At 49.4% G+C, this 13,919-nt stretch overlaps 7 protein-coding genes across 7 annotated transcripts; 3 read left to right on the top strand and 4 right to left on the bottom strand.

The window, feature by feature from the left end:
• Window positions 1–507: 507 nt before the first annotated feature.
• Window positions 508–1,233, top strand: N7516_003318 (RTA1 domain-containing protein; the record flags this gene model as incomplete). Its single annotated transcript, XM_057216038.1, has 2 exons — window positions 508–558; window positions 610–1,233. The coding sequence occupies 2 exons, from the start codon at window positions 508–510 to the stop codon at window positions 1,231–1,233; spliced, it is 675 nt and encodes a 224-aa protein (XP_057077921.1).
• A 1,337-nt stretch (window positions 1,234–2,570) lies between these two features.
• N7516_003317 (putative alpha,alpha-trehalose phosphate synthase subunit TPS3) lies at window positions 2,571–5,496 on the bottom strand (the record flags this gene model as incomplete). The annotated part of the gene is made up of 4 exons (XM_057216037.1): window positions 2,571–2,638; window positions 2,691–5,275; window positions 5,334–5,402; window positions 5,474–5,496. The coding sequence occupies 4 exons, from the start codon at window positions 5,494–5,496 to the stop codon at window positions 2,571–2,573; spliced, it is 2,745 nt and encodes a 914-aa protein (XP_057077920.1).
• A 629-nt stretch (window positions 5,497–6,125) lies between these two features.
• Window positions 6,126–7,347, top strand: N7516_003316 (Stk19 family serine/threonine-protein kinase; the record flags this gene model as incomplete). The annotated part of the gene is made up of 2 exons (XM_057216036.1): window positions 6,126–6,663; window positions 6,716–7,347. 2 exons carry the CDS (start codon window positions 6,126–6,128, stop codon window positions 7,300–7,302), a joined length of 1,125 nt encoding a protein of 374 aa, XP_057077919.1. The 3' UTR covers window positions 7,303–7,347.
• Window positions 7,348–7,624: 277 nt separating this feature from the next.
• N7516_003315 (SRPBCC family protein) lies at window positions 7,625–8,739 on the top strand (the record flags this gene model as incomplete). Its single annotated transcript, XM_057216035.1, has 2 exons — window positions 7,625–8,120; window positions 8,195–8,739. 2 exons carry the CDS (start codon window positions 7,625–7,627, stop codon window positions 8,737–8,739), a joined length of 1,041 nt encoding a protein of 346 aa, XP_057077918.1.
• Window positions 8,740–8,956: 217 nt separating this feature from the next.
• On the bottom strand, window positions 8,957–9,519 carry N7516_003314 (uncharacterized protein; the record flags this gene model as incomplete). Its single annotated transcript, XM_057216034.1, has 4 exons — window positions 8,957–9,153; window positions 9,215–9,239; window positions 9,313–9,402; window positions 9,457–9,519. The coding sequence occupies 4 exons, from the start codon at window positions 9,517–9,519 to the stop codon at window positions 8,957–8,959; spliced, it is 375 nt and encodes a 124-aa protein (XP_057077917.1).
• A 369-nt stretch (window positions 9,520–9,888) lies between these two features.
• On the bottom strand, window positions 9,889–10,147 carry N7516_003313 (uncharacterized protein; the record flags this gene model as incomplete). The annotated part of the gene is made up of 2 exons (XM_057216033.1): window positions 9,889–9,929; window positions 9,976–10,147. 2 exons carry the CDS (start codon window positions 10,145–10,147, stop codon window positions 9,889–9,891), a joined length of 213 nt encoding a protein of 70 aa, XP_057077916.1.
• Window positions 10,148–11,467: 1,320 nt separating this feature from the next.
• N7516_003312 (C2H2 zinc finger protein) lies at window positions 11,468–13,284 on the bottom strand (the record flags this gene model as incomplete). The annotated part of the gene is made up of 2 exons (XM_057216032.1): window positions 11,468–11,969; window positions 12,041–13,284. 2 exons carry the CDS (start codon window positions 13,282–13,284, stop codon window positions 11,468–11,470), a joined length of 1,746 nt encoding a protein of 581 aa, XP_057077915.1.
• Window positions 13,285–13,919: the final 635 nt, after the last annotated feature.

Below are 13,919 nucleotides of genomic sequence, written 5' to 3'. Positions count from 1 at the left end.
GAGAATGCTGGAATGTAGCAAATGCATGTAATTCTACATCGGTGATATAAGAGGGCTGTGTTAGGAGATCCCTATCTGATTTAGTCTAAGATGACATATTGTGACAGGTCCAATCGGGAAACGATCTGAAGATATTCCGCTACACGACATTCCTTGGTGGAGCTTGGCAGCTCGCGTAAAGGAGTCTGCGCTAATCGAACTTCCATTTTGCATCCAGAATACATTAGCATGCTCGTTAATACATTAGTACTACCTACATATAAAACATCTGGCCCTGTTCTACAGCGAACCTGAGGGCAGAACATATGGAGAACCATATCAGATTCACGGGTATGGCCCTTGAACGCAGCTTGTTAGGCGATCATTTCAGATCACTAATGAAAAAAGAATAGAACGTTCGTATGGTTATGTTGATCCCAACTTTCCAAACCCCGGCAGCGCAAGGGATACGCCCGTGATCATTTACGGTTACACACCTTCCATCGCTCTAGCTGCCTTCGCAGCCGCATGGTTTTTTTCTTCACTTCGTCTACCACACAGCCCATACCATCAAAACCCGTAGCTGGTGGTGGATGACCTTTTCCGCCGGCTTGATTTTCGAGGTGATAGGGTACATTGCACGATCCCTCTCCGCCAAAAAAGGATCCGTATCACCTCATCTACTTCATCCTCAACTACTTTTTCATCGTCGTGGCGCCTGTATTGCTTGCCGCTGGTATCTACACCATTCTATCGGCATTGATCCCACGAGTAGGGACCAGGTATTCATTCCTACCCCCAAAGGTCATCCTAGCCTTCTTCATTACTTCAGATGTCATCTCAACAATCGTCCAAGTCGCCGGGGCGTGTCTCATTGGCATTACAGAGTCGCGCCGGGAAGATCCCACGACGGCGAACAATATCCTCTTGGGTGGCCTTGCGTACCAGGTCTTCGTTATGAGTATTTTCGTCATCGTGGCGGCGAGCTTCCAGTTCCGAGCTCGGCGTGCTATCAGAGCAAATGGGCTGGGGCTCTTCTGCTTGGCTTTTTCAATTTCGACCCTCATGGTTTATTTGAGAACTATCTTCCGTCTTGCGGAAACTGGTCAGGGTCTTATGGGAGAACTGCAAACCAATGAGGTCTACTTCGCTTGTCTTGAATTCGCGCCTATTGCGCTAGTGGTTCTTCTCTTTGCTGTCTGGTATCCTGGCCGCTGTGTAGGCGCAGTGGTGCGGGTTAATGATAAACCATAGAAAATATAATGTACGTTGTTATGCCTTTATGCCTTGGTCTGAATGAGTCGCGTATCCTTAGCTCGTACTTGTCGCAAACGCCAAGATAGGAAAACCCCGTATGTTGGTACCTTCCATATCAATCCAAGACAGAAGAACTTTCCACCCAAACTTCCACTTCCAACTTCATCCCTCTACTTATGTTTATATCCTCTCAATGGGTTTTCAGCTATGCGTTCTCCAAGTGAGAGCCTGCCGCACTCAGTCATCGACACATCCTAGCCACCTGGTATGCAACGCTGGTGGTGTTTGTGTTTGATCTGGAAGATCGAGATTACTGGCCAGTCGGCTGGTATTACGAAAGGATGTGTCAACGACAGTTGACTCACCACCGACGCCCACTCAGCCCACCACCGTTGGCAGCCTCTCCTTGCTTCTCCCCGAACCGAAGGATAGAGTATGCAGAGGACATGGGCGGTGGTTGTGGAAGATAACGAGGAATATTAGGTGGAAAGAGTACTTGCCAGCCGAACTCGAAACGACAAGCTTCAGTACCAAGTCAAGTGGACCGGTTACGACGACGAAGGATAGAGTATGCAGAGGATATGGATTGCAAGCCACCACCCGGCTTGCAAACGGATGGATGGGAACGACCCGGGTACGAAGGTCCTTACCCGTCAGGACCGCGATCCGCTCATTCCTCCCATCTCAACAGGTTGATTGGTGGCCCGGCGCGATTCTGCTGGGTTTGGTGGAATTCCACCAATTTCTGGGGTGCGTGAGCGAAGTTCGATGCTGGGTACCATGCCGCGTCGTCGTCGTAACCGGTCCACTTGACTCGGTACTGAAGCATATCGTTTCGAGTTGGGCTGGCAAGTACTTTTTGCACCTCATAGCCAGTTGGTAGAAGGAGGTACTTGATATTCTGGTATCTTATTGACGAAGAGGGGAGGCTAGGCCTGGTGACTAGCTAGCTATATATATATTCCTCTTCCCCGTTTGCAGACGGGAGTCTGCGCTTCAATCAAGTCTAACTAGGCAACTCCTCGATTTAGTAACTCTCAAGGATTCACCAGGAATCTTTCCTGTTGTTCTCATATTTTTTTTTCTTCTTCTTTTCTAAACTTAAACCCGAAAATTATTAGAAGATGTGTCGATGCAAATATGTCTTCCTGTAGAGCCTCCATGTATGTACCATGTCAACTTGATCAAAAATGCGCCGCAATAAATGTATGCCAGCATCCAATCATAGTTTCTAAAGAAAATGAAAACTCCGGTCCTTTTTGCTATCTTCGTGTATTCGTCTTCGCATGTTCATATCCGGGAAATCTGTGAAGTAAATCAAATTGCTCACTAGATCACTCTCGCAATGGCGATTTAGTTTGGCCCTGGTGTGCTGCCAATTGTTGCAGACAAGAAAGAACGCCTGTAGAAAAATTAGTCAAGTGAAATAGCATAGAATATCCTCCTAAACTTACCAGTAACTCCCTGTGTCAGCGTAGCCTTGGCCTCCGTGCTACGCGAGCCCAATGTGACAGTCATGGCATAGTCGACGGCCTTTGCGCTGTGCAGCTTATTAGCCCACCGGAAGACCGGTTCATCCTCACGGTTATCGCCAATAACCAGCAAGAAATCAGGTCTGATGACATCCTCGTGTTTGTCGGCATTTGCCATGAACCATTTCCAGACCAGTTCAGCCGCAGATGCCTTGTTGGTATGAGTGGTCTCCACAGTCAAAGCACCCTCAATAGGAATCGCATGCACGTCTAAGTTAGCACATGCATCGTTGATATTGCCCGCGCATTCAGCGGCAGATCGAGCTGCAGCTTGGTGGTCTTCGGTGGATCCGTGGTGGAAGACGAGCGAGCAATGCCGCTCCTCGATCCAGCTACCTTCCACTCGAGCGTGGAAGTATTCCAGGATATTAGACACAGATGCCTTCCACGCTTTGACATGCAGCTTGTCTGCAAGATGGGTCCAGGTATCGGCGTTTGGCTCGCGCACGAAACACCCGTTCTCGGCAATCAGGCCCAGATTGTTGACTTGTCGGAACAAGCGTTCCATTTCCTCTGGCATGCGTGCGCTCATCACGTAGACAATGTTGGCGGGGTCTTCGGTCAATTCGTTTAGGGTTGTGATGGCGCGCTGCGGCGTGGTCAGAATGATGCTGCGCGGTGATCCCCATGAGGCTAGCGTGTCTTCGTAATCAATGATCATGAGCCGTTGCTTGGATTGGCGATATTGCTCGGTGAGTCGGGATACGGACAGTCGGGGCACCGCCATGATTTCTCGCGAAGATTGCTCGTTCCAGACACGGCTGAGCGCCTCACTAAATGATTTCACCCAGTTGGCGGTCGAGTTCTTCAAGACTGCACGGAGGAGTTCCTCCCAAACCTGCTTCCGTTCCTTTTCGTCGCGAGTCAGTGCTGTGTGAATTGCTTCGGAACACTGGCGGTAATCCCAAGGGTTGACCAAAAGAGCATGGTTTCCAAAAACAGACGCGCTGCCAGTGAACTCGCTAAGAATTAATGACCCGTAAGCTTTGTCGCCGCATCGACCATCCTGGCAGTAGACAAACTCGTGACTAGTCAGGTTCATTCCCTCGCGTAGGCTGGTGATCATCAGGGCATCTGCCACAGTAATGAGAGCAAGATACTGCGGGAAAGCTAAATCTTGTTTGAGGAATACCAAAGGCTGGTGAGCGAGGGTTGAGTGTGTGGAGTTGATCCGCATGGCAATATCAGAGATAGTCGCCTCCAGCTCTGGTTGTTCCGTGGTGCTCGTTGCGACTTGAATCAACACAACCTTATCAGCCCATTCTGGATAGGTGTTGAGGAAAAGCTCATAGCTAAGAAGTTTTTGGCGAATACCGCGAACGGAATCGATTTTGTCGCGAGCAACGATGAGACGCTTTCCTTGATAGCGCTCCGAGATGGTACCGACCCATCGCTCCACATCCGTTGCCTGGCGGCGCTTATCCCAAGAAGTTGGGTCGATGCCGATAGGGAATGTGCCAACATTGACAAACCCGTCTTCTAACTGGATTCCTTCGGGTGTTGCTTCCACACACAAGATCCGACTGCATGTCTGAAGGAAGTGCCGGCAGTATTCATCCGTTTGGAAACCAATAAGGTTGGCACCAAGAATGCCCTGGAGAAGCTCCTTGCGTGGCGCCAAGCACTTGAAGACCTCCGAGGAAGGGAAAGCAATGTGCAGGAAAAACCCAATTTGTGCATCTGGCACCAACTTGCGAAGCATAGCTGGAACCAGTAACAGATGATAATCCTGGACCCAGATCGTATCACCCCGTTTCCAATGCTTAGCAATGCGCTCTGCAAAAGCCTGGTTCAGTTTGACATAGTAGATCCATGAGTGGTCCTCGTAGGCTTTGCTCTTCGGGTTATCTGGGATCTGATAATGAAATACGGGCCAAAGAATAGACTTGCAAAAATGCGTGTAGTGCCCGTCGAAATCATCGTCATTTACAAACACCGTCAAAGACCCATACTCATCTTCCAATTTCTCCGCGATGTCCCGCCGGGTGTGTTTTGCCAAGGCGTCAGTGGGCATACCCAGGGTGCCCACCCACATCATGTTGTCCAAGCCCCCCGCATCTGTCGCAGATCGCACTGCATTGCGCAGGCCACCATTACCCTGCTCCGCAGTCTCGATAGTCCATTCGGCTTTTGAAAATGACAGTTTTCGGCTCGCCGTGCTGGCCTTTCTTAGTCTCGCATGGGAAGCAATGATCTCGGCTGCAGGGGGCCGATGCGGGACAGCTTCCTTGGCGGGGCGAAGATCTTGGTGTTTGAGGATGGATGGAGATGGCGAGAAGCCCGTCACTGGCTTTGGCTGATTGAGCGAGGTTGTAGCGCCCCATACCGGGGAATGACCCTCACTCTCCGTGAGAAGCCGGTTATCCTGCTCGGCAGGCAAAGGGAACGGGTACCCGTTTGTCTCTTGCTGTGTCTTGGCTACTTGGGCAGCAAAGATGCGCTCGTGATCCGTTGTAGCCCCTGGTGTCAGACTCGGCGTTTTCCCTGGAGATTTCTTCTCAAACAGGCTGGCCGCAGAATTGGGGGGTGGGGGTGGGGGACCCTTCGACGATAGGATTTGCGGACGGAGGACTAAGAGGGGGAGAGAGAGGGCGCGAGTTGTTGATATGGAAATCGACAGTGTAGGGTAAGAATCTACATAAGAAAGTCATTAGTTGGTCATTGGTCAAATATAGTTGAGGGTCCAGTAATCGATAGCCACATACAAAGATGCTATGAAGACCGTCATAGTGATTGAGCCCAACCTAAGCGGATAGGCAGAAGAATATTAAAACACAATGTGAGAGAAGCTGGCGCTTTTGACGATAGTGGTAAGAAGATATATGCGACAAGCCATAAACTAGCGGTTGAAGTCCTAACAATCGGAGGCAAGCTGAATTTAAAAAAAAAAAAAAAAAAAAGGTTAGTTACACGATGTGTTTCTCATGACTACGTCATGTGAAGGTGCCAAGTAGTGGAGAGGGAAGTTTTGGCTGTGGATTTCCAGAACAAATAAGAATAGACAGGCAGATTCAAGCTGCTGCATTCAGAGGAGAGACATGGATATTTGGGATATAAAACCTGAAATGTCCTTGCAGAACAAATGATATTGCAGAACCAAGGAAACCCCAACTTCTAAGGTTATCCATTGCCTGACATATGAGCTTACTGCCTTCGTACCGCTTTTACCCCACTTGAGGGGATGTTTCCCGTACGGTATTTTGGTGTTTTATTTTACAGAACTAGTTACTTATGTCTATACATGTGTATTATAGATCGACTGTGATTGGCGGAATATTTACATGTCACCTGATACGTAATATTTCTCCCCCGAATCCGTTGCATATTGGAAATGTTCACTTATACCATGACCTTGCAATGACCTTGCGTCTCACCTCCGCTCCCGTATCAGGTATCAAAAAACGCAAAACCTCTGCTCCCAAACCCCGCCCCTCGCCTTTTGCCGGTCATGCGCGCCGCAAACCTACATCTGGTGGTCTAAAACCACCTGCAGATCTAGGTTCCGATGATCCGCTTCCAGATATAGGTGGATCTCACTTTATATCGAAGACCGCACCGGTGCAGAATGTGCTACAGGCCATTCAATATATTCGCGATGGAATGTTCGAAGAAATCCCAGCACGGGCAGGGATGAACAGCACGCGCATTGCAGAAGTCCTCAATCTACGCCGATCTTTGCCTCCGCTCGCCTCTGTGGCCCATGTCCATACCCTTTTAGAGGCACCGACACAGGTGGAAAGGGAAATCGTTGAACAGATTCAAACGGGTCGGATTAGGCGACTCATTATACCCGGTCGAGGCAATGATGCCGCAGGGCTGGGCGATTGTTTGGTGCTAGCAGAGGATTGGGACAAGTTGGTGCAGGAAAGTCCTGCATTAGAACAACCGGTTAAGGGTGAGTTTTCGAGTCAGGATACTTTAAGTATCATGAGCTAACGGTTTGGCAGAGAAATTCCTTGATATTCTAAAACGTATTGGGACCTCCTCGGCGATATCGCAGGGGGTCTTCACGACAGATGAGTACAGGGCCTTGCTCCGGGCTGGGTTTATTGTCTCCTCGTCTTCTTATACACAGGGCACATTAAGTATAGCGTCACTTCCTAATTTACCTCAAATGGCGACTTCGTCAGCAAGTCGAAGCGAGTCTATCTCACACTCCGAACGCCCCGTGCAGTCAGCTGCCCAGGCTCGTGCAGCAACTCTGTTCTTGTCTCTTCCTAACACGGGCACATATCTTCGCTTGTTAGGATCAGGTCGTGCACATCTGCTCGCTCTTCTCCGGCGGTCCGCGTCTGGCGAAGCCCCTCTGGGTCTGTTGAAAGATCGATGGGATGGAGCTGTTGAGACTGAGAAGAGTTTCCATGTAGCCAAGCGAGCCCGTGGCGAGTTTGCCGGTATCTTGCCGGGTAAAACTAGGAAATGGAAAGAGCTATATGGGATGCACTTTCGATGGGTGCTTGAAGAAGCACTAGGCGCGGGACTTGTGGAGATGTTTGAGACTGGCAGCGTTGGACCTGGGATCCGCTGTCTATAGCCTCTATATCCTTTGCTTAAATTGTTACCCGAGTGCTAAATTGATGAATAAGATTATATACATATTTGGTAGACAAATTGATCAAGTCTACGGAGTACCGAGAAGATAGTTGTGTTCATGAAAGTCGTCTAAAGAAGCAATCCTCAAATTCTCACATAATCTAGGTCTGTGCAAACAAATAAGATAGACACCAATCTCATCCTTAGGCTTTGTTTTGTTTTCAAAGTTCTGGCTTTTTCTTTTTTAAACCCACCTGTCTCCATCTACACATCTACTTTCTACACATCTACTTTCTCGTCAACTCTTCTTGCCTCCATCCATCATGCCCCTAATTCAACTAGAGCCACATCTTTTTACCAGCCTGCCCCGGCACCCAGATCTTCAGGGGAATGCCAATACTCCAGATCTGCGGGAGTTCATCCGGGCCACCCTTCTTGAGGCTCAGCCTCTTCTAAACCAGTTCCCATCAACATTGAAACCAGACTGGAAGCTGCGCTCTTCTGTGCCTTCAAAGGCAAAGGTGAAACTTTCACGGGGATGGCGAACACTCCAACCCGCCCAGGAGGGCTCAAACCCCAATAAGGAATTCTGGGTATGTCGCCAAAGCGACCACCAAGACTCCGATCGTCTGCCTGGGACAGTCTCCCTATGGGAATTCCACGAGGGACTACGATACGACCATGCCAAGCACGAAATGGAGTACACACCCAGCGTGACGAGCGTAAAGCAACTGCTGAAGTGGAACGAACCGAGACAATGGGATCTCAACCAGCCAATTACTATTGGAAACATGAACTACAAGCATTTCGAGGTCGAACGTACGTATAAAAATCCCCCGAACAAAAAAGCTCTCACAGACACAAAAGGACAGCCCACTAAAACTCAAGCCTAGTCAATCTTATTGTCCACACCTTCCATCCCCAGGCACTAATCCGGCCCCGGGCCTTCATATCCTGGACTATGTCGACGACCTTCGCGAGCTCATACCCACCAGCCCAATCCAGCCCAAGTCACGGCTTTCTCACTGTGCAGATTCCTTTCTATTTGGCTAAACCAATCAGCCCGGGATCCCCGTACGAGGGACTCTACGCACAGATCATGGATGCCGTCCCGCAGCGCGCTGTCTTCGCTTACTATGCCAGTCTCGAGCGGATTGAGCGTGTGCCGTCTCCTACCCCGCCAGCCCCGCCAGCTCCAGGACCGTCGACTGCGACAGATATGAATGCCCCTGCTACAACTCCTGAACGTTATCTTCGATGGACTATGTTGACGACTTCTGAAGCCGGTGGAAAGATTCCTAAGTGGGTTCAGCGGAGCTGGACGCTAGGTGGAGCGCCGCGGGCTGTTGTTTCTGACGTGGGATTGTTTATTCGGTGGACCCTCAAGCGGAGGGAAGAGAGGAGATTGGAGCAGGATTCTCAAATGGAGGAGGGCTAAATTGTTGTTGGTCTGTTGGGTGTCTTTACTGACCTTCACTCTACTCTGTCGTCTCTGACAATTCCTGTGCATTATCAACATACAGAAACCTTAATAATCAAAAGCAGGCAATTACAAAAACGGGATAGTTATATCTACTATTTCTTTGGAAGACACCCGAGCTCATTCGGATCACACCGTACTCGTATCCTTCAAACATATATTCTTCATGATAATCTCACAGACAAGCCTTGCCAACACCAAAAGCCTGCAACGCAGCAGATGTAGCAATGACAATGGCAGTATCATTGATACCATACTTAGCATACCAAGCAGTGCTAGTCCAGAGCAGGATATTCACGATCCCGGCCATAGCTTTATTCAGTGGTTCCTGGAGGAGACTGGGGTCTCGCGACCATTGCCAGTGAAGAAGACCTGTTGATAATTATCGTTAGAATCTGCTAGGTGAATAGGAGGAATGATATTATGAACATACCAGTCAATATAAAGAAACCACTTCCCTGTTAATACAAATCAGATACAGTCAGTATAGAGCAAAATAAGCGTGGTTGATATTGGGACAAGTCAACGCACCTGGTACCACCCTAGAGTCCCACAAGTCCATGAATTCGTCCCTGCGATAGCTTTGAATCTTGGGTCGGCTGTCCACTGTCTGCCCTTGATCTACGCAATAATCAATATAGTTCTTCAGGGGCTTCTGGGGTTGGGGTATAATACCGTGTGTCCAACGGAAAGGAACACAAAAACTGCAGCTGACGCCTGCAGGAGTGCAGATGACATTCTCGAAACTACAATGTGTGAAATGATAGAATGTTCCAGGGGGTTGTTGGTGAGATGTGTACTAGTCGCGGAGTGTATTTACTCAAGAGGAGTGCGAAGTACCTCGGCTCAATTGTTTAAGTGTGAAGATGCCCCTTATGAGGCGGTGGGGATATACCGCCGCGACTATTATATTTGATTGTACTTGATCCTACTTCACCCAAATTTACTGTCAATCAAAGATAAATACTTGATACCTAGAATATAAAGGCAGGGATAGAGAGGTAGAGGTGGGGGGCATTGACCCCTGGATTTGTCCGAAAACGTGGGAGAGCAATAAATTGGCAACATCATACCATAGCCCCTAGTTATCAAGAAGGTTATCAGCACTCAAGCAAAAGCCCTCGTGGAGCCCTGTTGCAGGGGCGTAGCTGGGGAAGCTCAATTATCAATGATCGGGGATGGGCAGATACCTACCTAGGTGGTGCTCCCCGGCTGATTCAGCCTCGCGTTTAGCATCCTGATATTCGGACACCTCAGCCGTTGACATGCGAGGTCTATCCATGTGGTGCTCTGAAAGGGACAAGCAGTGGCAACATGCAACAGAAGAATCAGCCAATCCTTTTGGTGAGGGCAGTGTGGAGGCCATTGTGTAGTAAGGAAGATCTTCGAGGAAGATCAATGGCGTAGGAGGAAGGAGTCATGGATACATCTAGAATAACTTAAGGAGAGGGAATCACTAAACTCGTCTTCTAATGGTCCTTTCAGGTGTGTTTTTCGACGTCTTCTCTGATCCCTTCTTTCATCTGCTAGGAAATTGGGCGAATATAACACACTATGGAAACCATAGAACCAGACTTTTCGGGCTCTTTTTTTTAACCTCTGGGATAGACAGTTAGAAGACGTCTCCTGTCATATTTTCTGCGTATAGGATGTGATGTTTCATATCTAAAGACTTTTTTGGTACATTTGGTATTGGGCACCTCGGCAATACGAGGGGAATATATATATCCATGCAACATCACATAGACGTACAACAAGAAAGATCAAGTGTCTTGCTGAGCCTAACTGAGATTGTGTTTGGTATCCCATGGCCCCTAGAGAGTTCTTGTGGACGTTATAGTTCATTGTCGAGTGTACTTATATAGGACGTCCAGCGGCAACACGCACTTGACCTACATAGTGACTGCCAGAAAAAAGATGCAGTACTACTTGAACAACTCCACGCCAAACAAAGAGAGGTTATGTCGACGCTTCCAATCCAAAGACCAAACAATACTTCGACTCCGAGCTTACAGACGATGAAGCTGCAAAAGCTCAACAAAATAGAAAATCGAGAATGATTACAATGCATATCGTAAGAATTGAACAGTATATTATCACTAAGTCGGGAATAGCAGATTACGAATAAAAACTCCAAGTCCAGCGTAATCCATGCACATATCCAAACACAATCACATGACTCCATCTTTCACCACAGAAATCGACAGGACACAGGGGAGGGGAGGGGGAGGGGGAGGGTCGCGGTTTGGTGAGAAGCAATGTTCTCTATTCCATCGCGATGTCAGAACAGTTTTGTTTGACACGCCAAACTCCTTCGGCTGTTCAAAAAAAAAAAAAAAAGAAGAAGAAGAGAAGAGAGGGAAAAAAAGGACACACTTTGTAGTGCACTCCAGGTATGAATAAAGTAGGCTAGAACGGAAAGGTTCCCCTGGGTGTGATATGACCCCGGGGGTATAGGGGGAAAAGAAGAAGAAAGAAAAAAGAAATGGGTAATGGGGCATAGAAAACACCGACGCCGGCGACTGTCGGTATGGTGATCATGAGGGCATCAAAGTTGACCCTCAAGGGAGGATGGGATAATCAAGACGTATGGACAAAGTGAAGAAAAATAGGAGGGCATAACAGCCAGTTTACGTGGCTGACGGTGAGCCGTATCGTACACACTAGAACCACACCTAGGAACGTATCACCGCGGTCCGGCATTATTCAAGTTTACTTCCACCGGAGCCGGGGGTAGCGAGTTGGACGACGCAACGTGCGCCCGCAAGGCGGCAACTTCAGTGCGCAAGCCTGTCAACTCGTCGTGCATTGTCCGCACGTACGCCCAAAGCTTATCGATTTGGTTGGCGTCACAGGTATTGGCATCTGGCCCATCGAAGCCCTTGAGATGAGATAAACTGTGGGTACTGGAGTGGCTGTGCGAAGGAGTGTGTTTGTTTGCAGCTTGCATGCCAAATCGAGCATCCGGGGAGGTCATACCCGGTGGTGGAGGCAGCTGGGGCGCGCCTGGCTGTGGCAAGGGCAAGCCTAGGGTAGGTGGTGCGTGGTTCGAAGATTGATTCGCTCGCCCGAAAGAGGATTGCGGGTGTGGCAAGGACTGTCCCATACCGGGGGAGTGTGCACGGTGTGGCGGTGCGCCATCATGTTGCGATGAGAGAGCGTTCGGGGACAGCGGTTTAGGACTGTCACTAATATTGTTGGAAGGGAACATAGACGAACTCGAGCTGAGTCCCGCAGGGGGAAAGTCATGTGTGCAGACTGCGAAGCCGATGTTGACACGCTTGATCCGCCATGGTTGGCCGGGGGTGGGAAAAGGTGGCTGGGACGACCGGCGGCAATTGGTGGGTAGGTGTTAGACTGGCGCGAATGAATTGAATCAGATCGAGCAACTGTATCTGCCTCGTGCTTGCGGATGCTCGGCATGGTCATTCGCCGCTCGTCTTCTTCGTCCATGCGCTCAGGCTCTGCTGTGTACATCAACCCATCCATGTCGTCGTGTCCCCCGGGCGCACCGTCGCCATACTCGTCATCTCCCGCAAAGCTGCCCATACTCGCGCGTCGGCCCGCGCAGCCTCCTTGTCCTTTATTGTGCCGAGCAAGCGCATCACCTCGGGCGAAACGACGTCCACACTTCGGACAGATGTGTGGTCGCTCGCCGGTGTGCAGCTTTGTGTGACGCTTTAGATCGTGTAGTCTTCGGAAACGTGACTGGCAGGTTTGACAAACGAAAGGCTTTTCCTGACTGTGGGTGAGCAGATGGCTCTTGAGATTATGTTGCCGCGTAAATTCTGTCGCGCAGTATGGGCAGCGGTGTTTCTTTGCCGATGGAGAACGAGGGCTGCCTCGGTTGTAGCCTGCGTTCGGTAGGCTCAGTCCGCGACGTGGGTCGTTAATATTACCTGTAGGCATCGGATATGAGAATGCTTTGCCATCGTGGTCGATCTCGGAGTCATCGCGCGACCGTCGATCTCCATCATGAGAAGTGGATTCTTCAATAGGACCAGGGCTGGCTACAGTCGAGGTATGCATTAGTGAGTTGTGGTGATGATCGTTTGATCCGTAAGGGTCCGACGGCGATTCGGTCGCGTGTGAGTCAATCTGCATATGCTCCGGGGATGCATGGACCGAGGGCTCATGAATCGGGGCACCTGGCGACTTTTCGCTTGCACCCAGAGCCTCCCGGGCCACCTGTGAACTGTTTCGTTCAGCGTCCTTCTCATGCTCCGGCCGATCCGCCGGTACTGATGTTGGACTTGTCATCGGAGGAAGTTGGTCTCTCGATCGCGAGACGTGTAAGCCGGCGCTGGCAATCGAGCTCAAGCTCTCGGGCTTGGAGGATTTAAACAAAGAGAGTGGTTCAGAGCTAGTGATAGAATTTGTGGATAGCGAGTTAGAGACGGCGATGGGCTCGTTGTTCGACATCAACGTCGCCATGGAGAAAGAAGGTTTCGCGCCAGCCTCAAAGGGTGGACGAGTAAAGGCGATAGCTACTTTAGATGTCATGTTAGGACAATGCAAGGAGGATTGGTGGGGGAAAAGGAACTTGACTAACTTTCATCCACTTGGATATATCAAAAATGTCAAGCAGATGAGGTTGGGGGGGAGGAGAAGAGAGCGAAGACCAGGGCGTGTGGGGCGTTTCTCACGAGTGTGGCGCAAGCTGACGAGTGGTTTCAGCTTCAAACTTGTCAAGGTCCACCTGAATGATCCCAGGGGCTTAGGCCTTTAAAATCGCGATCGGGGAATGAGTGGATGAGATTCAATGGCCATCTGAAGTTTGGAATGGTTGGGCGCAGGAACAAAATAAGACCAAGAGATGGAGAATCTCAGTGGTGAAAACAGGAAAGTGGATGATAATGAACTACGGAGTAGTCTCATACCATTTAACACAATTTACCGTATTAGATTCGAAGGCAAAGAAGAAAAAAAAAAAACAAAGAGAATGAACGTGTGAACAGAAATCGGGCAGGGGATGATATGTTTGGTGGGGACTGGAGAGTCGAGGCTCTGGAGAAATGAACCCTGAGGCAGAGAGGTATTGAGTACTTAATTTTATTACTGTAAATACTATGTGTTATTAAGTATACAGTACCTCATTAGGATTGAGGCTGTGTAGACCGCTAACATTTTGTGGCTGG

Source organism: Penicillium verrucosum, assembly GCF_028828655.1.
Source record: "Penicillium verrucosum strain IBT 35672 chromosome Unknown utg000001l_segment0_segment0, whole genome shotgun sequence".
Classification (NCBI taxonomy): domain Eukaryota; kingdom Fungi; phylum Ascomycota; class Eurotiomycetes; order Eurotiales; family Aspergillaceae; genus Penicillium; species Penicillium verrucosum.
Note: the sequence above shows the minus strand (reverse complement) of the source record. Positions and strands in the feature narration are given on the sequence as shown.